The 26,427-nt window shown below is 43.6% G+C and overlaps 2 protein-coding genes across 2 annotated transcripts in view; both read right to left on the reverse strand.

Annotated features, from left to right (window-relative positions):
• LOC146965670 (uncharacterized) overlaps positions 1 to 26,427 on the reverse strand; it is a 310,932-nt gene that overhangs the window by 228,163 nt on the left and 56,342 nt on the right. The gene's annotated exons all lie outside the window — the stretch shown is intronic.
• On the reverse strand, positions 532 to 10,165 carry LOC146965675 (protein NLRC3-like; the record flags this gene model as incomplete). Its single annotated transcript, XM_085766368.1, has 6 exons — positions 532 to 1,127; positions 3,535 to 3,581; positions 7,285 to 7,632; positions 7,746 to 9,552; positions 9,687 to 9,915; positions 10,076 to 10,165. Coding segments are annotated over 6 exons (3,117 nt in total), but the record flags the coding sequence as incomplete, so codon positions are not given.

Below are 26,427 nucleotides of genomic sequence, written 5' to 3' on the forward strand. Positions count from 1 at the left end.
CTCTGCGCCGAGACCCCCTGTAACTCAGAGAAGCCACGGAGGACTCTGAAACTTCTCCCAACCCTTAGTCGACATGAGGGTGAGTAGATAATGAGTGAAATTTGAATTTTGGGTGAACTATCCCTTTAACAACTAGAGAAAAAACAACTGATAAACATTCTACAAAGTAAAAGTCACACATTGGCAGCAGTGAGCAATTTCAGAATAAGACGTTGATGCCGATATAATTCATTTATTTACTGGTTCTTTATTAAATCACGTTGTTGTTTATTTCACATCAGATTATTTACATTCATGGATTAAATCAGTTGATTTTTTAAACTCTTCTCAGTGATTCTCATAAACTTCTTCTTGTTTTTCAGGTCCCAGTGATTTTTCTGTTACCATGACGCTGATGAGTTCATTATTAAACTGTGTTCATCTCTGTCCTGTGAAGACGACGTGAGTGAGAGACAGAGACAGACGTGTAGAGACTGAACTGTCTGTTCAACAGAGAGAAGGTTTCTGTGACAGGAGGAGACTCTGCTTCACTCAACACAGACTCACTGACGAACCAGGATAGAGTTCAAACCCAGGATAGAGAGGTTGAGTGAAGGTGATGTTGAAGGTGTAGAGGTGGATCAGTGAGTCAGAGGAGACTCTGTAGAAGGACAGAGAGCCAGCAGGACAGTCCACATACACTGCTACTCTGTTAGAGACAGAGGAGGAGGAGGAGGAGGAGGAGGAGGAGGAGGAGGAGGAGGAGGAGGAGGAGGAGGAGGAGGAGGAGGAGGAGGTGATAGGTGTCTCTCTGCTATTGTGATAGACACTGTAACGACCATCATAGCAGATCAGACTCCAGGACTGATCGTTCCTTCCAAACCAACAGTCTCTACTGTTTCCTTTCCTGCTGATTCCTCTGTAACTCACTGATATATCAACGTCTCCTCTCCTCTCGACCTCCCAGTAGCAGCGACCAGTCAGACCAGTCAGACCAGTTGAACACAGCAGCTGAGGACACTCGTCAAATCTGTCTGGATGATCAGGATATGACTGATGCTCCTCCACACATGTCGCCTTCCTGTTGTTGTCAGACAGTTTGATCTCTGTGTTCACTGTGTTTGTGTCGATAGTGAGTGGACAGGAATCTGATGGAGAGAACAAGACACAGCTGCAGTTATTGATCATTGATCAGTTATTGACAGTTTGATGAAGACTCATGAGGTCAGTGATGTGACAGTGTGAAGATGGTTGAATGTGCTGCTTTGTTTCCAGTAGGGAAGCACATTTTGAATTTTTTTTCTGACCGATAACCGACACTCGTTAACCCATTATTAACTGTTAACCGATAAGATTACGACGCTCCATTTTTTTTTTTTTTGCCGTTAAAGGGACAGTTCTACATTTTGACAAATTGGCCTATTGCCATAATCCCTATAGTCATAGCAGTAGGTTTGTTACCTTTAATTGTCGGTGCAAGCTATTTTTAGAACGGTGGAGCAGAGCCGTGAGCTGCTCAGTGTTCTAAAACAACTCTGTGTGGTAACGTTGTGTTATTATCTCATAGCGTGGTGAATGTGCAGCTCACAACTTGTCCACCAGAGCGTTGTGGAGTTGTTGGATTGTGTATTTGATGAGTTTGATGAGGGAAACCAAGAAATCCCATAATGAGCCTCCGTAGCGTAGCTCTGAGCAGCTCACGGCTCTGCTCCGCCGTTCTAAAAATAGCTTGCACCGACAATTAAAGGTAACAAACCTACTGCTATGACTATAGGGATTATGGTAATGGGCCAATTTGCCAAAATGTTGAACTAAATTAAATTAATTTTTAAAAATTTTAAATTAAATTTAATAAATTAAAGCAGAAGTAAGCGATATATTTGTGTTAATATAAGTCTTAAATAGTTATATCTTCCGACAGCGATCACTTATATAGAGTGTTTGGACCGAAACACGGGTCTGTCAGTCACTCTGCTCTGCTCTGAGCCGAGGAGAAAACTTTTCTCGTATCCTACAAGTTTTATCCAATGAGGAGAGAGAACGGCATAAAGGGGCAGTCCTCTCTGTGTGTGCAGCCAAGGGACGCCGTGAATGTGGTGACGTAGGGACGAGGACCAATAGATCCATGACGAGGACGGGGGCTGCTAACTCCATCGGCTGACAAGAAGTTATGGTGCGTTCAAGGCAACTCGTAACTCGTGTTTTTCCGACCTGTGAACTCGTACCAGTTCGATCTGGTACGAGTTCATGGGTCAGAAGTTACGAGTGGCCGTTATAGTGACTTTCACAGGTAAAACAGGTCGGAAAAACACGAGTGGGTTGTCTGGAACGCTACAAAGTCGTAAGTCGTGACTTGAAGCTGTAATTTACGGTTTCAAAAGCCTGCCTGGAACGCAGCATTAGCCATAACGACCGGATCACTTACTTCTGCTTTAAATACACACGTGCGCTGTGACAGCTGATCAGTGCCACATCCACTCTGCTCTGTCTCAGCTGATCACTCATATGGAGGTTAGATCGTCCAATGTTGAACTGTTTTAGTTACAAAGTAACACAGTACGTCTAACTAGATCTGTTACGAGGGGTGAGTGTAGTATTCCTCAACGTAGAACTCAGTTTGGCAGCTCTTCTTTTTCCTGTGTGGCCATGAGTCAGTGGAACGTCCTTCCCACACAACTTATTCTATGTACAAATCCTCACACATTCTCATGCTGGTCAAAGCGCTGGTTACTAAGTAAGCAAGTTTGCACACATTGTTGAGTATTATGTGAGTGTGTGTATGTGTCTGGCTATGAGTGTGGTTATTAGAGGAGGATGATTGTTATCTGTGTATTGTATGTGTATGTGTTTGAATGTGTGATGAGAGTGAGGGAGAGTGTATGTGCTGTTAGTCCCTATTGTGCACTTTATGATTTGGCGCTCTTGTTTCCCTGCTTTTATTAGTGCATTCTGTCAATTTTTTAAATATTATGGTTATTATGTCTTATTTCAATTAATCTTAATATTGTATCTGTTTAGCACTTTACCTGCCCAGGGACTACAGGCGGAAATTAGCAATTGTTGCTATAACCTGGCTCAAAGCAGCTCTTCTTGTTTTACAAGATGAATGTTTTTTTGTGCATTGTCCCTGTTTTAAATAAATGAATTCATTCAAGTGCAGCCAAACACCAGACTGAAGGAGCAGCAGAGCTCCTCTGTGGAGCTGCAGGAGAGCTGCATCAGCCTCCTCTTTTATTTAGTTTTTTCATTTTATTCAGCGCCGTTGTTACAGGTGATGCACATCTATGTCTGTGTAGCTACATTTATGGTCTGACCTTCCTTCACGGGGGCTGCTGCACATACTGTCAGTCCTCCTGTGGAACTTTTTACCGTGAAATATGACTGAAGGCACGTGGAAATCTGCACGTGTCGACACGCCCCCATGAGTTGATGACAAGGAGCTAATAAAAAAAACTGAGAGTATTAATCGGTCAAAGTTCTTGTTATCGGTTAACGGTTAAACGGTTCAACATGTGCATCCCTCGTTTCCATGAATCAAAGTAAAAACAGACTTACACTTCCTCAGACCTGGTGTCAACCATGGGACTCCAGCAGGCTCCACCCTGAAAGGAGGAGGGGGGTCAGAGCAGCACCTTCTCTGTCAGCATGCACACATGGACATTACATGGCTCTCACACACACACTGTTTTATCACTGTGTTCACATGGAGGCTGGTATGTCTGGATGAACACTGAGCACAGAGAAGAAGGAGCTGGAGTCTTTATCTAGTGATGATACAGAGCAGGAGGAGACCAGGAGGAAACACTTCATCATGTCTTTTCTCCATCTGATGTCACTGCAGTGTGAGACACACACTTTCACTCTCTGACTCTCAAGCTGCACAAACACACGTCACAGCAAAGAAGATGAAGACACAACAGGTGGAGCTGACCAGCCCAGATATCCCACAATGCACCAGGAAAGAAGAAAAGTGCAGCTGTGAGCAGTGGATGCACTGCAAAAACTCAAAATCTTTTCAAGAATATTTGTCTTATTTCTTGTCAAAATGTCTAATTTCTAGTCAAAACTAATCTCTTTCCACTTTAAATAAGACTCATCACCTAAAATCAACTTGTTTTTAGATCATTTTCACTTGTTTCAAACAAATTTTCACTTGAAGTAAGTAGAAAAATCTGCCAGTGAAAGCAAGTTTTTTGTGCTTGTAATAAGAAAGAAAAACTTGCTCCACTGTCAGATTTTTCTACTTATTTAAAGTGGAAAATTTGCTTGAAAAAATTAAAAAGTGTCTAAAAACAAGCTGCTTTTTAAATGTGATGAGTCTTATTTTAAGTATAATTAGATTTATTTAGACTAGAAATGACATTTTGACTAGAAATAAGACAAATATTCTTGGTAAGATTTTGAATTTGTGCAGTGTGGTTTCAGTGTTTGATGAGGAAGGAAACACACTCAACACATTTGTTAGAGCTCAGTGAAACACACAGTGGGTCTCATTCATGAAACGTGAGTAAATCTGTGTGTAGATTTGCACATAAAAGCTCACTCTACTAAAACTCTACTCCGGATTCATGAACGGTGCGGGAAACTCAGATTTGATCGTAAACACGTGTGTAACTTCATGAATGCCAACCCATCGTAAACTAACAACACGCCCCCGGTGATCAGCAATTAGCATAGATTTCCATACATGAATAGCCATATAAGGAGATCCTGACCACCATATTAGGAGGTAGGTGCATCCTGTTCACCTGCGGCCTTGACGCAAACGAGGAAAGAGGGAGAGAGAGAAAAAAAGAGAGATCACGGATCGAAGTCATTTTGGGTGAAGTGGAGTCCAGAAAAAATATTTAATTCTCTTCTGTTAGTAGTGGTGTGACTGGGACAGGTCAAAGGCGTGGAGGGAAATAACAGATTTAGTGAATTAAGTATCCTTGGTTTATTAAAGAACCGTTTAAGAAGTAAAGCCAGAATAGTTCGATGTGAAACATGAAAAAAAATAAAAATACACACAACTACAGAGCTACAGCAGCGACGGGAGGAGGAGGCTCTTCACAGCCTCAGCTGTAGAGGAGCATGGTTGTATCAACACATGAAGTTATATAGGCAGGTTATATTGTTACAGAAGCACCAGCCGTCTGTCACAGCTCCATCCAAACCGGTGCTGACTGCGCTACTGCGCAGGGTGAAGTGTGCGCCCACCGAGCGTGTACTGTAGCAACACAAAAAAGTTTTTCCGGTTTTATATCAGATTATTATCATCATTAGATGGAGCCTTGACGTGTTTGTGCGTCCGATCCCTAAAACGTCTCTCTCTCCAAATATTTCTAATTGTTTGTCATGTTTAAATTATGTGTTTCAAAGGCATCGGCGTATTTTGAACATGAGAGAGAGTAATACGGATTAAAATTGTAATTTTCAACAGTGACAAGCAGTATTTATTTGCATTCCTACATTTACACAAGCGCTACACACAGTCCGGAGCAGGTGTAGATTTTGTGAGTAGCTACGAAAAAATCAGCACTACTAAAAGATTGATGAATGCGGAAATCGCACGTAAATTTGCGCTGCTCAGGGTTTACACACAAATCCGTGCTGCTCACGTTTCATGAATGAGACCCAGTGAGTTTAGTGAGAAACACTGAGTGTGAACACAACTTGTGTTTGTTTGAAGAAAACTCCACAGGAAGCTGAAGAATGAGGCTGTGAGCAGGTTTCCACAGGAGCCACAGCAGCAGTGAGTGGATGAAGGAGCTCTAATAGAAACCATCTGATCACAGTGACAGGACGGATCAGGATCTCATGATCAATGACTCTGTTCTTCTCTGCTCTTCACACAGATCAGCTGCAACACACTGACTCACTGAGATCAGTCACATCATGTGGAATAAAGCAGCCGTCCTCAGGACCAGTCCTGAGCTCCATCAAACCTGTCCACACATTTTGACTGGACTTGAAGTCAGAGTCCAGAGGAAGCAGATAAACTGTAGAGCAGAGAGAAGCAGGCTCAGCTCAGAGCACATGGACTCAGACAGGAAGTGAAGCTCCAGCTGCTGGAGACTTTCATTAAGGAGCCACTTTGTGGCTTCATCTGATCTGGAGTCAGCACACACACAGTCTGAAAACAGCTGTTTGACCACACACACATTCAGCCACAAACACTGATTATTACACTGTTCACTACACTCACTTTCTTCTGATTGACAGCTCCAGGCCTCTGGACAGTGAGGACATCTGGATGTCACACTGTGATTGACTGTCTCCTCAACACAACAACACATCTCATCAGGACAAGACCAGGATCTCAGAGAGACTGAGCTGATTATTGATCATCAATATCTGACCAGACAGAGACCTGATGGTGCCGCCTGGTTTCTGTCTCTTATTTCCTCCTTGGTTGGAGACGCTGGGAGACGAATGTCTCTGAGCAGTGGACATGCTTTGATTCTTGTTGCTTTGTTGTTGTTAGTGTGTCCACACTCAACAGGTGTCTACAGTCTCTGGGACTGTTCAGGTCAAACACTCTGTTGGTTCAGGAGCAGTTCAACCAGCTGCAGCTGAAATGTTTCCTGATACACTCTGAAATAAAGTCTGATCCAAACATCTGGAGAGACTCAGAGCACAGCTGCCAACAGCTGCTTTCATCACTGACATCTCTTCTCCTGAATAGGACACAGTGAGTCATGATGAGACACTGAAGTCATCATGAGGAGAAACTCCTGATCCCAGTAGTTCATCACTGTGACTGATGAAAGCTGCACAGCTCATGTTTGAAACACTCTGAGATTTTGGTTTCAGTATAAACTGTGTTGGGACGAGTCAGACTGTGACAGAGGACGTCAGTGGAGTGGGCGGAGCTTCACTGTGGCCTACACCACCTCTGGATATGGTCTGAGTGATGGGATCTGATGTCATCAATGCATGGATCACCTGAGACAGATGTTAATACCAGGTGTGACCAGGTGTGAACGGGGCCATAGAAAATGTTCCAGCTCCTCCTCCTCTATCAGACAGTGTGTGTGGCTGCAGCAGCCTCTCCATACCTGAGAGAGTCCAGTCTCCAGCCTGGATCCTCCAGTCCAGCAGACAGCAGCTCCACTCCTGAGGCTCCTGGGTGGTTGTAGCGCAGGTCCAGCTCTTTCAGATGGGAGGGGTTGGAGCTCAGAGCTGAGGCCAGAGAAGCACAGCCTTCCTCTGTGACCAGACATCCTGACAGACTGAACACACACAACAACACACAGGAACCCTCTGTCAACACCTGCTGCTGTGTTCAAGTGGCATCAGATAAACAGTTGGATGGATCCTCACCTGAGAGTCTCCAGTCTACAGTGTGGACTCTCCAGTCCACCAGACAGCAGCTTCACTCCTGAGTCCTGCAGGTTGTTGTTACTCAGGTCCAGAGTCTCCAGTCTACAGTGTGGACTCTCCAGTCCAGCAGACAGCAGCTTCACTCCTGAGTCCTGCAGGTTGTTGTTACTCAGGTCCAGAGTCTCCAGTCTACAGTGTGGACTCTCCAGTCCACCAGACAGCAGCTTCACTCCTGAGTCCTGCAGGTTGTTGTTACTCAGGTCCAGGTGTCTCAGACTAGAGGATTGGGAGTTGAGGACTGAGGACAGAGCTTCACAGCTTCTCTCTGAGAGGTTACAGCTGCTCAGTCTGAAGAGATGATCATGAGGAATTAAAGAAGAAAGGAGTTTATTATCTGTTCTGTTGAAAGACCGAAGTGTTTGTATGTAATGATGAATAAATCAAACTATCTCTACACTTACAGAGCTTTGTTGGAGGCTTTGACCACTGGCAGCAGCCTCAGAAGAGCCTCCTCTGAAGCGGAGTATTTCTTCAGGTCAAACTCGTCCAGATCTTCTTCTGATGACAGTAAGATGAAGACCAGAGCCGACCATTGAGCAGGAGACAGTTGATCTGTGGAGAGACTTCCTGAGCTCAGGGACTTTTGGATCCTCTCCACTAGTGAACGATCATTCAGTTCATTCAGACAGTGGAACAGGTTGATGCTTTTCTCTGCAGAGGGAATCTCTTCAATCTTCTCCTTGATGTACTGGACTGTTTCCTGATTGGACTGTGAGTCACTTCCTGTCTGTGTCATCAGACCTCGTAGGAGATTCTGATTGGTCTCCAGAGAAAGACCCAGGAGGAAGCGGAGGAACAAGTCCAGGTGTCCATTTGGACTCTGTAAGGCCTCGTCCACAGCGCTCTGGTAGAAGTTTGTCTCTGTAGATTTGACTCCTGTTGTTTCAGTCTTCTTGGAGGTTGTTTGTTGTTGTGACATCAGGTTGAGTCCAGAGTTGATGAAGGTCAGATGGACATGAAGAGCAGCCAGAAACTCCTGAACACTCAGATGGACGAAGCAGAACACCTTGTCCTGGTACAGGCCTCTCTCCTCTTTAAAGATCTGTGTGAACACTCCTGAGTACACTGAGGCTGCTCTGATATCGATGCCACACTCTGTCAGGTCTGATTCATAGAAGATCAGGTTTCCTTTCTGCAGCTGCTCAAAAGCCAGTTTTCCCAGAGACTCAATCATCTCCCTGCTCTCTGGACTCCAGTGTGGATCTGTCTCAGCTCCTCCATCATACTTGACCTTCTTCAGTTTTAGATGAACCACCAGGAAGTGGATGTACATCTCAGTCAGGGTCTTGGGCAGCTCTCCTCCCTCTCTGGTCTTCAACAGCTCCTCCAGAACTGTAGCAGTGATCCAGCAGAAGACTGGGATGTGGCACATGATGTGGAGGCTTCGTGATGTCTTGATGTGGGAGATGATCTTTCTGGCCTGCTCCTTCTTCTTTCTGAACCTCTTCCTGAAGTACTCCTTCTTCTGTGGGTCAGTGAACCCTCTGACCTCTGTCACCATGTCAACACAGTAAGGAGGAATGTGATTGGCTGCTGCAGGTCGTGTGGTTATCCAGAGGCGAGCAGAGGGAAGCAGGTTCCCCCTGATGAGGTTGGTCAGCAGCACGTTGACTGAGGTGGACTCTGTCACATCAGTCAGGATCTCAGTGTTGTGGAAGTCCAGAGGAAGTCGACACTCGTCCAGACCGTCAAAGATGAAGACGACCTGGAACTGATCAAAGCTGCAGATTCCTGCTTCTTTGGTTTCAGAGAAGAAGTGATGAACAAGTTCCACCAAGCTGAACTTTTTCTCTTTCAGCACATTCAGCTCTCTGAAGGTGAAGGGAAATGTGAAGTGTATGTCCTTATGGGCTTTGTCTTCAGCCCAGTCCAGAGTGAACTTCTGTGTTAAGACTGTTTTCCCAATACCAGCCACTCCCTTTGTCATCACTCTTCTGATTGGTCGGTCTCTTCCAGGTGGGGCTTTAAAGATGTCTTCTTGTCTGATGGTTGTTTCTGGTCTGTCTGGTTTCCTGGATGCTGTTTCAATCTGTCTGACCTCATGTTCCTCATTGACCCCTCCAGCCCCTCCCTCTGTGATGTAGAGCTCTGTGTAGATCTGGTTCAGAAGGGTTGGGTTTCCTGCTTTAGAGATCCCCTCAAACACACACTGGAACTTCTTCTTCAGGGCAGATTTGAGTTTACGCCCACAAACTGGAGCAAAATATTCTGAATGAAAACACAAGAAATATAACATTTTAATTCCTCTAAATAGCAAATATGAACATGTTTCCCTCCGTGTGTTGATGTCAGTGAACGTCTCATTTGTCCATCATGTTGAATCTTTAGAGAAATCCTCTTACTGCTCTGCAGACGCTCAGCCAGCTCCTCCTGCTTCATCCTCCCCAGGAAGTTCACTGTCATCTTCACTAATGCCTCTCTGCTGCTCCTCCTCTGCTCTTCATCCTCACCGTCCAACACCTCCTCATCCTCCCTCTGACTCCCTGAGCATTCTGGGTAATCTGGACTCAGAGCCTTGTGGATCTTCTTCAGCTCATTCTTGACAAAAGTGACCATGTTCTCCTCCAGCAGCTGGAACAGAAACTCTATGAGTGACAGCATCAAACTAAAACCATGGAGCCAAACATCAGATCCATGTTGGACAGACTGACAATCCACTGGTGTCAAAGTGCAGCATGGAGATGATGGTGAACACAACAGATGTAACAGCAGCTGTTGGACATGTCCTCACCATAAATATGGAGTCCAGGTGTGTTTGATGCTGCTGGGCAGACTGACCACTGGGAACCTCTGAGCTCTCCTGGTCCACTCTGTGGAGGAATCAGTGTCAAGTCAACATCAGGACAGAGAGATAATACAAGATGGACTTTATATGTCCCCTGAGGACGTTCACAACAGACAGAGACACTTTGGTTTCAGACCTGGTCCAACAACACGTCGTACAAACTGGTTCTTTTCTACAATAACCTGAGTCTGACTGTCAGTTACAGCTTACATCTGCTCAGTCGGTCCTCGTCCTCCTTTAAAGTTAACGACAAGGTCCTTTGATTCGTTGCTCTTTAAAGACAGACAGCTGGGTTCAGGAGAGTCTGGTCTCTGCCGCTGGAAACTGAAACAACAACACAACTCATGTTTGACAGTTTTAGGTTTTCAAAAGAATTCTCTGCAAAGTTATTTTAAGGGTTACAAATGTGAATGACTTCCTTTTCCTACATGTTGTAACAATGGGCCTCATTCACCAATATCTCTTTAAGAGACCACCTTTCTGTGGTTCCAATAGCCGCCCTATTAGTTTGTTGCCAGCGTTAGGAAAGATTATGGAGAGAATTATTTTTGATCAAATTCAAACATATTTTGAAGTGAATAACTTAAATACAGGAAATCAGCACGCCTATAAATCAGGTCATTCCACATGTACTGCTCTGACACAGATGGTTGATGACTGGCAGAGGGAGTTAGATAATAAAAATTTAGTTGGTGCAGTGTTGCTTGATTTGAGTTCAGCTTTTGATATTATTGACCACTCTCTGTTATTGGATAAGTTGAAACATTATGGATTTACAGTCACTGCATTAAAATGGATGGAAAGCTACTTAACAAGTAGGAAACAAATTATTTATTTTAATGGAAGTGCATCAAAAATGAGACATGTGACATGTGGTCTCCCCCAAGGGAGCTGTTTAGGACCATTATTATTCTCTGTATTTATTGATGAACTACCTTTTGTTTTGAAGAAGTCTAACATCGCTATTTATGCGGATGATTCAACAATTTATGCCACTGCCCCTTTAATAGGTGAACTGAACAACATATTGCAAGAGGAATTAAATTTAGTGGCTGAGTGGATCGATAATAATAAATTAATTCTTAATGTTGGCAAAACAAAATCTATATTGTTTTGCTCAAAGTATCAGTTCAAGCCTGAACTAACACTTACATTAAATATAAATAATATTTTAGTTGAACATGTATATGAGACAAATCTGTTGGGTGTAACTCTGGATCATAATTTATCGTGGTCCAAACAAATCGATACTGTAGTTGGCAAAATGGGAAGAGGAGTGTCAGTAGTGAAAAGAATTTCTAATTTTCTATCCCCAGATGTCAGGAGGCAGGTTTTGAATGCTTTGGTTTTGTCGCAACTTGATTATTGTTTAGTAATTTGGTCAAGTACTTCTGTTAAGAACTTGAGGAAATTACAAGTTGCTCAAAATAAAGCTGCACGTTGCGCTCTATTATGTTCTTATCGAACTAATGTGATCAGCATGTATGATAGTCTGGGTTGGCTACCCATAAGACATAGGTCTACCTATGCTTTGTTGAATTTTCTAATGGCGCATTTCCACTAGCACGGTTCGGCTCGGTACGGCACGGCTCGGCGCGCTATTGCGTGTTTCCACTAGCACGCAGTACCTGCAACCGGGTACAGTTTTGGTATCACCTCAGCCCTGGTTCCAAGCGAGCCGAAGCGTTACTAAAACGTGACGTCAGCCGACTGCCTTCCACTGATTGGCCGATGAGTGTCGTCACTGGAAGCGTCATAACCACTCGACGACCGACAACAGAAATGTTCCTGCTGAAGCCTGTTATTACCAGAGAATTTCTAATATTTAGACTGGCTCTGTTATTACGTGACTTTATTAAGTTTTAATATTTTTTCATGCGAGAAAGTAACTGTTTAGATCCCCATGTGCGGTTAGTTTATCCAAACGACGGCTGTTTAGAAGTTTGCCCCGATGTTTTTCGGAGAAGTGAAGCTCCAGGTCCGAGCAGCGACCGCGACATCACAGAGGCAGCAGCCGGCTCCTGACGTGCTCCGCCGGCCAGCCTACCACCGTCACCCCGAGGAGAACAGACCGCTAATTAACTTCCCCGATGGCTTTTTAGAGGTTTACCACCGGCTGGTTAAACTCTTAAATGTTGGTCTCATTGATTAAATCTAACAATTGTGGCTGTAGCAGCAGTTTGTTTGTGGTTAGAAAGAAGAGCAGCACTGCCTTGGGTTCTGTACGCACAGAAAACACCACATTTACATCAATAAATAAATGTTTTACAATGAACCAGGCCGATCTCGGAGCTGGCAAGACTCTCCGGTAAGGCATATTGAAAATTAAATGCCGTTATGGGGACGAGAGCAGTCAAAACGGCGGTTTAAAGCTAGCTACAGCGAGGGTAGGTTCACTTCCTGTTTACAAAGTAAAAGCACCAGTTCTATCGTAATGGCTTTCCTTATGATAAAAGGCAACAGGTGTTTTATTTTGTGAAAATAACCGGAAGTGCGTTGCTCACTACGGCTAGCTTTAGTAACGCCGACTTCGTTGAAACAAAATTGTAAACAGCTGGTATTTTGTCAGTTTTTCAACACGTTGGGGATCTAAACGACTACTTTCTCGCCTGAAAATGTTTCAAATGTTGCTAAAGTTATATATTTACAGAGTTTAGAGCGTTGCTCGGCGCCGTGTAAATGACGTCACGGCGGCACTAGTGATACTCAGTTGTAATGGAAACACAACCAAACCGAGCCGAGCCGTGCCGTGCCGAGCCGTATCGAGCCGAGCCGTGCTAGTGGAAATGCGCCATAAGAAATACACTTGTGACACAAGTACCAAAATTATTGTATGACAAACTACACTCCCATTTTGCCCAACATAGTTATCGAACAAGAAGTACATCAGAAGGGAGGTTCATATTGCCCAGAGTGAGAACAGGTATAATTCAGAGAACAGTTCTGTACAGAGCTATGGTTGCCTGGAACTCTCTACCAGTTCATATTGCTCATGAAAGTAACAAAGATCGTTTTAAATTGCTGTTAAAACAGTTTCTCTTAGAATTTAATGAAATATGATTTAATATAGGTTATTAGAGGACTCGCTACAGTTGTGGTTGTACCCTCTTTCTTGGAGTGTATTTGTGTGAGTTGTTGAAGTGCATGGTCGCAGTAACTTCAGACAGTCAATGCTTATTATATGATCCATTTGTTGTTATTTTATTTTATTTTTTATTTACTTTGCGGTTGTACTTAAGGTATTGAAGTACTGAATGGAATCTGAGCAGAGAAATTATGACGTCTGTGTTGTCTGTCAAATGTCTTGTCAGATTTTTTTCTGTGGTTTGTTCATTATTAGGGAGCCTTGTTGTTTGTTTTTGTTGTGTCATGTATAAATGTGTGTTTTTCATGTGTATATGTGAATGTATGTTTCTTATGTGTTGATGTGAATGTTTATGTGTATGTTGTGTGTATGTCGGACCCCAGGAAGAATAGCCGATGCTGTGGCAGGTGCTAATGGGGATCCTAATAAAGGAAAGAAAAGAAAGAAAAGACTCCAAACATAGAAAGACCTTTAGTGCTGAAGTGGAGCGACTGCTGCAGGAAGTGAACAAAAAGCAGCTGTTATATTTAGCAGCGTCAGCAGTGGATGCAATAACAGAAAGAAAGATGCATGGGATGCTGTCGGTCATTCACTGAACGTGTGTCTGAGTTATAACTCAGTTTTTAATGAGAATCATTGAAATGTGACTCCACAGGAAGAACGTTCAACAGAAACTCAAAACCTTTGAAATGTAGTTTTGTTTCTCTTACATCTGATCAGCTGATCCACATCCTCCTTTAAAGTTAACGACAAAGTCCTTTGACCGGTTGCTCTTTAAAGACAGACAGCTGGGTTCAGGAGAGTCTGGTCTCTGCTGCTGGATCCTGAAACAACAACACAACTGATAAATGTGCATGTTGGAGAAAAACTGATGTGAAATATCTTCAGTCTTTTAATAAACACAACAACTGACTTCTAGAGAGAAAAGTCTTTCTGACTGTTTTAAACTCTGACCTTTGACCTGTGGTCTGGCTCTTGGTTTTAGAGGGAGGGGCTCCCTCCTCTCTGTCCTCACACTGATCCATGCTGCTGAGCTCACATCCACATCAGCTCACACACACTTTGTAGCTTCACCTGCAGAGGAAACACACATCATTCATCTGCACAGCAGCTCACATGTCCATCATGTCTCCAGCTGCTCCTCCACTGATTGGCTCTTCTCCTCTGCTTCATATCAGTGTCAGCTGAATGCAGTCACACAGCAGTGAGGAAGAGGAAGCTGCCATCAGCTGCTCTACTTCTACTATCAGTCTGGGCTGTTTCACATCTATTGGATGATCAAGGCAAATACCTAACTCATGAGAACTTTTGTGTTAAATATAACTTTCAGTGCTCAACTAAGGAATACAATAAAATAATCAAACAATGACTCAACAACTGGTGATGCATTCAAATGTTCTGGAAATGAGATCATTACGTGTGGATGGAGTCAGTTTGGTAGTAAATTATTTTCAAATAAGTTTATTAGAAATATTTTGACTGTACAATACTACCCCTACCAACTAAAAAGAAATATGTTCTAAGAGATTACAGTGTTGTGGAGGCAAGAAAGATAAGGAAACAATATTTATCTTATCCAATCCCTCATGAAGCAAAAGAGGTCACATTTAAAATACTAAATGATATTTATCCATCGAACCAGTTCTTACATCTAAGATTTAATTGGGATAATAATTTGTGTGGTTTTTGCGAGAGTGACATTGAAACGGTGGAACATATTTTCTTTGAATGTAAACATTTTATACAATTTTGGATATTGTTTCAAAGCTGGTTATTAAACAAATTATTTTGCACCCGTTAAATTGGATGTCGATTAAAGTTGGAGTGCAATTAAAGGAAAAAAAAAAGTAGACTTCTTAGTGAACAACTTGATTACGCTTGGAAAACATTTCATTCACAGATGAAAATACCTCAAGGTGAAGCCGACATCAACGGATGGAAGAATGAACTCAAAATATACAAAAAGTCCTTGTAAAACATGACAAACAAAAATGTCCAGAGACTCTTTTCTTTATTGGTTTGTTTACCCTCCTTGAATTAGAGCCTCACACTGTTGTTCTCCTTTCTTTTTCTTTTCATTGGCTTGCTAGCTGATTCAACATTTTCAATTTTTGTGTCACAAATGTGCCTTAAATGTTTGTAATTTGTTGATACTTGAAAAAATAAATAAATTCTACTCTCAGTCCACTAGATGGCGTCATGAAGCTGCAGCCCAGCAACATGATCCATGGACCACTGTTTCCATCCACTGACACACACAAGGACTGAGATCCACTGAGTTGATGTGACACAGTCTCTGTGTGGACAGCGTCCCTGTAGAAAACCACTGGACCAAACAAGCTACACACACAACAACTGGGCCTCCACTTATTTCACCTCACAGCTCCACTATCACAACATTCAGTCATTTCACTCACACTGGAAATTCAAAGAGAGAAAAACACTCTCCAGCTGCCACTGACACTTATTGTCTCTGTCCATCCATTCATCGTCTGCTCCATCAAATGTCACAAAATACAGACAAATGATGCGTTCAAGTTCCTCTCAGTCTGAGGCCACGTCTTCAAATGTCTCGTTTTGTCACAGCAACAATCAAAGAGACAAAAATATTCAGTTTACAGTCAAATCAAACAGAGAAAACAAGGAAATCTTCAGTTTTTGAGGCTGAAAACTGAACATTTCAGCTTGAAAAATGTTGATTGAACAACTGTTGCAGCTCTAAAACATTCTCCACAACAATATTGATGATTTGTGTCCAATAATCAATAACCCAGAGCGTTAGCTGTGTGTAACCACAGACATTTTTTTTCTTAACGCTTTCTTCTTTTTTTTTAATGGCAGCAAATAGTAACATCTATTGTCTTCTGGGGTCAAAATGACCTCAACTGGTTTGACGGCTAAAAAGCACAAAACAACATTATCACACAAATGTATGTTTCATCTTCTTATTCAACTTCAGACCAACCTATTAATACTAATTTCACACTTTTTTTCACAATTTAATTTTAATTTATAAAAGAAACTGTAATTTAATTACACATTTTCCCACAGTAATGTAACGGATTACAATTATGTAAATTTTGTAATTAAATTACGTAACGGCGTTACATGTAATTCGTTACTCCCCAACACTGATTATACCTATTTTTACTTTACTTTGTTGAGTTTCACAAAACAGAAAATCTGAATAATTTCAAATATAGTAAAGATCAAAAGAAAACTAGAAAAAGCATTTCCAAGAATGGAAATGGTGTGACTGCTGATAGCAACTGAACGCTGTTGCAGAATTAGCAAATAGTGCAAGCAGTGATCACCATACAAATGTTTGACCAAGGTTGGAATCGAACCCACAACCTCATGGTCATTAGACTTCCACTCTGCCTCTAGGCCACAGTGCACACACAGTTGCAGAGACTGTTGTCTGTTAATGATCTGCACACTGTCAACATCAAGAAAGCTTGAGAGTCAAGCTTGAATGACTTAGAATGAAAATTTCTGTGAATTTCAGGCTGAGAGCAGCAGTTTCAACATGAAGCAAGTTATCAGAAGTCAACAGAGGACGACTGGGAAAATAATTCACTATAATTGTTGTTGAGGCAAGATTTGAACCAGCAACCTTCAGGTTTCCAGACCAGCAAGCTAACCACTAGGCTACAGACAGAGACAGTATGTGAGGGGTAAAGAAAACCTTTGATAAGAGGATCACTGGCTTCTGCTTAAAAAAAAAAGTAAGGAATCGAACCCATGACCTCATGATCAATAAACCTTTACTCTGCCACTTCGCCACAGAGAGCACAGACATAAGCATGTTGCCATTGTAATGTGATGATGTGCTGCAAACAGTGGCAGAAGCAATTAATGCGTCTCTTAACAAACACCTGTAACCAACTGGACTACAGACAGAGTTGTGGAGAACTCTCAGCATTGGGCTGAATGAGAGCAGAGAGCTCCCTGGCTGCATTTAAAAAATATTTAAAATTATTATCTAAGTCTCTTTGCATTTTTGACCAGAATTTTAGCCAGAAGACAAGTGTGGCTACAAAACTGGAGAAAATAATTTGTCTAGAGTTTAATTTGCAGAAAAAGTTTAATATTTTAAAAAGTATAAATAGTTAAAAAGAGAAAAGTAACGCCGATAAAGTTCAAAAAAAGCTGCACGTTTTGATATATGAATTGTTGAAATAGCACAACACCTAACACACTAACCATATGGCCACAAAGAACCTGAGTTACAATGAGCTTTATACTATGAGGAATCAAAGACTGTCCAATGACAGCTGAATAATTGGAATCAAAAGTCAAGCAATGATGTGAAATGCCTGTGGCAGGAATCGAACCCGTGACCATGTGATCACTAAACCTTTACTCTGCCACTCGGCTACAGAGAGCACACTGCTTTCAAGACTGTTGTCATTCATTGTAATGTGATGATGTGCTGCAAACTGGTACGAGTAATCAAGGAGATAACAAACACCTGTAACCAATTGAAGGCGGGGGAGGAGAGCAGAATTCAACATAACATAACATAACAAGAATTCTTCCCTTGGATTTAATTTGTGGCCGTGCTGACAGTTTAGCCAGAAAAACTCTAGAATGTTTTTTTGCCTCTATCCACTCTGACACCACTCTGGCTCTGCTCGTTAGACGCAACACACACACATTATAAAGCTGAAAAAAATCAGAAAAAGTTAAATATTTGAAAAAGTATAAATAGTTAAAAAGAGAAAAGTAATGCCGATAAAGTTCAAAAAAAGCTGCACGTTTTGATATATGAATTGTTGAAATAGCACAAAGTATGAAGGACTAGAAGAAGACCGTAAAAAGGCGGAAGAAAATGGCCAAACAGAAGAACAATAGTGTGACTGCTTCAGCAGTCACACTAATGAATTGATGGATTAACACAGCCTTTCTCAAAGTGGGTGCCGCGGCACCCTGGGGTGCCGTCTGACTGCGTCAGGGGTGCCGTGAAAAAAACTTCTGACATTTCATAGAATACATTCTTTTTACATATAGGCCTATGCAAAGGGGCCGTGTCCACCGGACGCCCTTTTAACCCGCCCTCGGCGGAAAAAAAGCTCTCGGGTCGGGGCTTCTCTTTTTTTGTCGCGGCGCTCAGAGTTGAAATAATCAACTTTTGGAACAGCGCCGCACTTATCAAGCGGCTCGGACGTGAGGCGGCTCGTTTCTGCAGTGTTCAGAGAGAGAGAGGGAAAGGGAGGGAGAGAGAGAGAGAGACCGCTCCGTGGACACAGCCGTTGGTCACGGGCGCTCAGAGCAGTAGGGGCCGTGTCCACCGGACACAGGACGCTATGAAAAAAATGCGTCGTACAGACAGGCACACATCACGAGTCACCCCCCCTCCTCTCTCCAGTGGATCTGTGTCCGCTCTGTTCCGACTCCGGTGCGTTTGATGTATAAAAACACTCTGCAGTGACACGGTAGAAACTCTCTGATTGAGAGAGTCAGAACGGAGCGGAGACGCCGGTGGATTCATTTGAGCGCGTGCCTGCGCGCTGCGCGCATGTAGATCTTCTCTCTTCCTCTCACATTGCGGATTATTGTGTGCGTGTGCGTGCATATGTAGGCTACAGAGGCACCTATGCACCCTGCATTTACAGTTTGTATTATGCTCTGTTAAATAATACTGTCTCATCTAAATAAACAGGACATTTACATTTAGGCTATGCAGTGTTATTTTGAATTACATTTTACACAGGGGTGCCCTGAGATTTTATTCACTTTTGAAAGGTGCCCTGACTGAAAAAAGTTTGAGAAACGCTGGATTAACAGACACTGGTGTATGACAAACTTCCATCAGGATTTTTTTGTTAACCCTTTAATTGCTGCCCCTCACCCAGCTGCCCCTCACCCAGCTGCCCCTCACCTAGCTGCCCCTCACCCAGCTGCCCCTCACCTAGCTGCCCCTCACCCAGCTGCCCCTCACTGCCCCTCACCTAGCTGCCCCTCACCCAGCTGCCCCTCACCCAGCTGCCCCTCACCTAGCTGCCCCTCACCTAGCTGCCCCTCACCTAGCTGCCCCTCTCCTAGCTGCCCCTCACCTAGCTGCCCCTCACCCAGCTGCCCCTCACCTAGCTGCCCCTCACCTAGCTGCCCCTCACCTAGCTGCCCCTCACCCAGCTGCCCCTCACCCAGCTGCCCCTCACCTAGCTGCCCCTCACCTAGCTGCCCCTCACCCAGCTGCCCCTCACTGCCCCTCACCTAGCTGCCCCTCACCCAGTTGCCCCTCACCTAGTTGCCCCTCACCCAGTTGCCCCTCACCTAGCTGCCCCTCCCCCAGCTGCCCCTCACCCAGCTGCCCCTCACCTAGCTGCCCCTCACCTAGCTGCCCCTCACCTAGCTGCCCCTCACCCAGCTGCCCCTCACCCAGCTGCCCCTCACCTAGCTGCCCCTCACCTAGCTGCCCCTCACCCAGCTGCCCCTCACTGCCCCTCACCTAGCTGCCCCTCACCCAGTTGCCCCTCACCTAGTTGCCCCTCACCCAGTTGCCCCTCACCTAGCTGCCCCTCCCCCTCACCCAGCTGCCCCTCACCCAGCTGCCCCTCACCTAGCTGCCCCTCACCCTCACCCAGCTGCCCCTCACCCAGCTGCCCCTCACCTAGCTGCCCCTCACCCAGCTGCCCCTCACCTAGTTGCCCCTCACCCAGTTGCCCCTCACCCAGCTGCCCCTCACCTAGCTGCCCCTCACCCAGCTGCCCCTCCCCCAGCTGCCCCTCACCCAGCTGCCCCTAGCTGCCCCTCACCTAGCTGCCCCTCACCCAGCTGCCCCTAGCTGCCCCTCACCTAGCTGCCCCTCACCTAGCTGCCCCTCACCTAGCTGCCCCTCACCCAGCTGCCCCTCACCTAGTTGCCCCTCACCCAGTTGCCCCTCACCTAGCTGCCCCTCACCTAGCTGCCCCTCACCCAGCTGCCCCTCACCCAGCTGCCCCTCACCCAGCTGCCCCTCACCCAGCTGCCCCTCACCTAGCTGCCCCTCATCTAGCTGCCCCTCACCTAGCTGCCCCTCACCTAGCTGCCCCTCACCTAGCTGCCCCTCACCTAGCTGCCCCTCACCTAGCTGCCCCTCACCTAGCTGCCCCTCACCCAGCTGCCCCTCACCCAGCTGCCCCTCATCCAGTTGCCCCTCACCTAGCTGCCCCTCACCCAGCTGCCCCTCACCCAGCTGCCCCTCATCCAGTTGCCCCTCACCTAGCTGCCCCTCCCCCAGCTGCCCCTCCCCCAGATCCTGCCCCACCACTCTAAAGGGTTATTCTGCGTTCTTCCCTCACCAGACTGATGTCAAAACAGACAAAATGGGCCAAAAGTCAACGCACACATCTGCACACAACACAGTCTCACTACAGCATCAGAGGACACATGCAGACTGGTTCTGAATGAAGACTGATGCTGAAACGTTGGTTCTGAATGTGCTGATGCTGTTAAATGTTCAATGTTTTGGAAATGAATGTTGATTTGTTTTATAACACAAATGTGTGTGATAATGTTATGTTGTGTGCTTTTTAGCCGTCAAACCAGGTGGAGTCATTTCCTGTTTTGTGAAACTCAGAAAATAGGTTTTATTTCATATAAATGAGGTGTGAAATTAGTGTTAACAGGTTGGTCTGAAGTTGAATAAAAAGATGAAACACAACTTGTGTGATAATGTTATGTTTTGTGCTCTTCTGTCCTCTGGGGACAAAGAGTGTTACTAAATTCAATAAAACACACATAATTCAACCACATTGTTTCTAATTTATTTTAACTATTAACACCATAGTATTGAACAAATCCACTAACCCATCCACTGACTCTGCTTCTGCTCTTATTCCAGCTTCTACCCACAACATCCACACAACATGGAGGACACGGTTCTACCCACAACATCCACACAACATGGAGGACACGGTTCTACCCACAACATCCACACAACATGGAGGACACGGTTCTACCCACAACATCCACACAACATGGAGGACACGGTTCTACCCACAACATCCACACAACATGGAGGACACGGTTCTACCCACAACATCCACACAACATGGAGGACACGGTTCTACCCACAACATCCACACAACATGGAGGACACGGTTCTGTCGGTCCAGACTTTACAGCTACAGCTCTGACTCAGCTACAGTCACATTATAACAACACAACAACAACACAACGACACGTTGAAGGGCAGAGAACTCAGGTAACGACAGGTGTTAACCAGGAAAACATTCAGACTGTTCAGTGATTTATTCATTTTAACTGTAGAATGTAAAACTGTTGAAAGGACAATAAACCATAAAGACTGACTGAAAAAAATATGGAAAGCATACATTAACGTTAAGTTGTTAGCTCAATGTCCTTCATGACCAAATTTGAGTGAGGGCACTTTAATAAAAGCAACTAATCAATTAATCAGGATAGTATATGAATATATTGTTTTCCAATACTTTAGATAACTAACACACCACACCATCAGAGTTATTAGCTATAGCTAGTTATTATGTCAAGTAAAGTTCATAGCAACCGTTCTGGACCATTTACAGTATTTTAATGAATGTTTATCCACACCATTCTGGAAAGCACATACCTGCTTAACACGGTATCACTACCTCCTTCACATGGTGGAGAGTCTTCCTCAACACTTATTTCAGCCTCCTCCTGCACCATAAGGGCACTGGTAACACGTGAAGGACCTGCTGCTGAAGCTGCAGCATTGCTGCTTCTCGCACTTCTCGCTTTTTTTTTTTACTTTTCTTTTCCGTTTTCGTGCGCTGGTGCGCTCTCTCTCTCTCTCTCTCTCTCTCTCTCTCTCTCTCTCTCTCTCTCTCTCTCTCTCTCTCTCTCTCTATGACTCCTCATCATTAAAAGGGATTGGACGAGGGGGGGTCTAGAACATGCGTGGGTGGGACTCCTGGGCCTCTGTAGCCTCTCTGCTGTGTCTGCAGCTGAGCACTGTGGGCCGAGCCATGCGTGTCTCTCTCCCTGGGCCGAGTTAAATAAATATATACATTTAAAAAAACGGCCGCCTAAAACTCCCGGTACTCCCTCTGGCCAATCCGCCCCTGCTTTCGATCAACCGAGTTGAGGCTAAATTCAGACAGGATAACCAACATATCCCGGCTTAATCCCTTATCTAGGTTTCGAACAACAGGCCCCCGGTTCTGTCGGTCCAGACTTTACAGCTACAGCTCTGACTCAGCTACAGTCACATTATAACAACACAACAACAACACAACGACAACACAACGACACGTTGAAGGGCAGAGAACTCAGGTAACGACAGGTGTTAACGAGGAAAACATTCAGACTGTTCACCTTACCTTCACACGGGGAAATAAACTGCGACACAACCGCGTGGTGAAAGTGAAAGTAAAAAGTAAAAAGAGGAAGTGGGGGAGGGGAGGTGACTTCTGTAATCTGAGTAGACAGACTGGTGTTTTTACTGCTGTTTATTTCTACTACTGAACCAGAAAGAGTTAAAACATTAATGATAATATCGATCTCCAGTCCGCCGCTTGTCAGAAGAACATGTGTGTGTTTCCCCTGTGTGTGTTGTGTTGTTGTGATGTGGTCAGGAGCGTCAGCAGGGGGCGACACTGATCCACTGCAGCAGGGACAACACCCACAGGAGAAGAACTGGGAGCTTCCTAGAAAACATCCATGGAAAAGCAGATTTTTATTTTTTTTTGTGCTTTATTGAGGTGAGATGAGCATAACAGCATTATCTAAGCACATAACATAGACATGTTGACATTATGCATTATACAGAAAGATAAAGGTGGACAAAGCAGACAGGGGGATCATGAAAAAAGGAGACAAAATGACAATGACAATAAAAAATAATGACAATTTAAAAAAAAAGAGGAAACAACATAAAATAAACATTGCCAGATGATAAGGAATCCATCTTTCTAATAAAGGTTCTTAAGGAAGAGAAGATGGGAGAGGTCTTGGAAGATGGAGGGACTGCAGGTGTTCAAATCACTGCATCCTATCCTATAATACTTTCCAGCGTCTCTATGGTGATAATTAACCTGCAGCTGAACATAAACCAACCTGAAAATGAAATAATAAATGTAACCTGTGAAGTTTTTTTATTTATTTTTTATTATTAAACATTTATATATACAAACATACAAATATTCAAACAATAAACATACCATGAACAGACAAACAAAACATATATACATATATACACTGAAAGGGGTACCAACACTATATTATATTTTATATATTATAGGTATTATTAAATAGTTGTTTGCAATAATTTATAATATTCCAAGGTTTTTATAGCTTTTCTGTCTTTCATATTTTGTAATAGCTGCATGTAATATCTGATTTCTATTTTAAACTCATAAAAATATGTTTTTTTGGATGACCATTTACATTTATGGATATAATATTTTCCATGTAAAATAAAAAGATTCAACAAAAACAATTCCTTTCCCTTAAGGTTTTTTTTCATCATAAGTAAGAATTATATATATATTTTTTTTTTTAGTTTAATCTTGATGCCTGTCAAACATTTAAACATGTTTTCTAGTTCTATCCAAAACAAATGAGTATAACGACATTCAAAAAAAAGATGACAAATATTTTCCTCCTCCTGTTCACAAAAAGTACAGTGGATATTAATATTTTTAAATTTAGAGATGGCCTGATTGACCGGGTGAATTGAGTGTATAATTTTAAAGGAAACTTCCTTCATTTTGTTTGTGACACAGTATTTGTTATTTGAAGTCCATACTGAGTTCCAGATGTTTGAATTGTTATGACCCGTGTGGACCGGAGCTCCGTGTCCGTGGGTGTTTTTGGAGAGAGAGAGAGAGAGAGAGAGAGAGAGAGAGACTGAGACCGGAGAGACTCCCGGTGAAGCGGCCCCGTTAAGAGGCTCCGTTCACCGCTGACACGATGCCCGCGAACAGCGCGAAGAAGCAGCAGCAGCAGCGAAGAGACACCGCGGTAACAACACGTCATGTAGCTACTGTTACTGTAACGTTACTGTACCGAGGAACTGTAACTAAGTACTCCGTTACTACTGTTACTGTAACGTTACTGTACCGAGGAACTGTAACTAAGTACTCCGTTACTAAGTACTAGAGTAGGGATTTCCATGACATGCTGCTGCAGCTACTCCATCACTACAACAGCTCAGAGGAACATGTTGAACATTTAGGCTGTTTTACAAACTAAATGAGCCTACTTTACTCATTCAGCCTACTTGTTATTTCCATATAACCTGCTTCTGTTTCACAATCATTCACAGGGACATATGAACTGTTTTACTCCTCCATTCATCTGACAAACGTGGCTAAAACTTATCAAACAACACAATATGAAGTTTTATTGTTTGTTTTACCTTTTATCATAACAAATACAACAGTCAGTAGTAGCAGCAATAGAATAATAATCAAAATACTATTTCTATAGACATGGATGATGGATGGATGATTTAATAATCATTTTAAGTCTTTTTTCTTTCTAAGAAAAAACATTAAAAAGTAATTTTTTCCATATTGAGATTCTCTTTTTATTATTTTTTTATTGAATGTGATGATAACATGATGAGTTTTAGATGATGTAGCAGTTGTAATTAGTTCTTTATCACCAAGAACATGAATGAAACAGATTAATGCTACTTAGACACTCAATAACCGAATATAAAGTGATTTCCTCTTTCTACCTGTAATAAATATTACTATTACTACAGTATTTGTGAGTAACATACCTGAACTATCCTGTGTGTGTGTGTGTGTGTGTGTGTGTGTGTGTGTGTGTGTGTGTGTGTGTGTGTGTGTGTGTGTGTGTGTGTGTGTGTGTGTGTGTGTGTGTGTGTCAGCAGTGTGGTCAGTAAGGCGTCGGCTGCAGCTCACGGTTACTTCACTGACCGCTTCCTGCAGCGCTTTGTGTGTAAAGTGTCCAGAAGAGCGCCGCTCATCAACAGGTGAGTTAGAGTTTGTCCCTCTGAGCCACCGTAGTAGTGAGTTTGTCCCTCTGAGCCACCGTAGTAGCAGTGAGTTTGTCCCTCTGAGCCACCGTAGCAGCAGTGAGTTTGTCTCCTCCTCTTCCTCCTCCTTTGCTCTTCCTCCTCCTCCTTTACTCCTTCTCCTCCTCCTCCTTTGCTCCTCCTCTCCTCCTCCTCCTCCTCCTCCTCTCCTCCTCCTCTCCTTTACTCCTCCTTTGCTCTTCCTCCTCCTCCTCCTCTCCTCTTCCTCCTCCTTTGCTTTTCTTCCTCCTCCTCCTTTGCTCCTCCTCTCCTCTTCCTCCTCCTTTGCTCTTCTTCCTCCTCCTCCTCCTCCTCCTCTCCTCTTCCTCCTCCTTTGCTCTTCCTCCTCCTCCTCCTCTCCTCTTCCTCCTCCTCTCCTCTTCCTCCTCCTCTTGCTTTACTCTTCCTCCTTCTCTCCTCTCCTCTTTCTCCTCCTTCTCTCCTCTCCTCTTCCTCCTCGTCTTGCTTTACTCTTCCTCCTTCTCTCCTCTCCTCTTTCTCCTCCTTCTCTCCTCTCCTCTTCCTCCTCGTCTTGCTTTACTCTTCCTCCTTCTCTCCTCTCCTCTTTCTCCTCCTTCTCTCCTCTCCTCTTCCTCATGACCTCTGACATCACACTGAGGGGGATGTTGGACTCGCCCCTCGCTCCTCCCGCAGGTTCGTAACGACTACAGAGACTTGAATATTTGAGAATATTTGTCTCATTTCTAGTCAAAACAAATCTCATTCTACTTAAAATAAGACTCATCACATAAAAAGCAGCTTGTTTTTAGACACTTTTTACTTCTTTCAAGCAGATTTTCACTTGAAATAAGTAGAAAAAATCTGATAGTGGAGCAAGTTTTTCTTTCTTATTACAAGCACAAAAAACTTGCTTTCACTGGCAGATTTTTCTACTTATTTCAAGTCAAAATTAGTTTGAAACAAGTGAAAATTATCTAAAAACAAGTTAATTTTTAGGTGATGAGTCTTATTTTAAGTGGAAAGAGATTAGTTTTGACTAGAAATTAGACATTTTGACAAGAAATAAGACAAATGTTCTTGGAAAGATTTTGATTTTTTGCAGTGTAAAGTGGCGTTGTTGCGTTCTCACTTCTTATTCCGCGTTTAGACGAGCGTTTCTAGGGAGGAAATCCGCGTGCACACGACGACGCAAAAGTCTGTGGAATTGAATGTTGTAGCACGCCAGGCGCCGAGGTGGCAGTGTCACTTTTCTGCGTTTTCAAGCCCCCAGGGCCT

The sequence above is a fragment of the Trachurus japonicus genome, chromosome 21, assembly GCF_045865225.1.
Source record: "Trachurus japonicus isolate A0001 chromosome 21, Traja_1.0".
NCBI classification, from domain to species: Eukaryota; Metazoa; Chordata; class Actinopteri; order Carangiformes; family Carangidae; genus Trachurus; species Trachurus japonicus.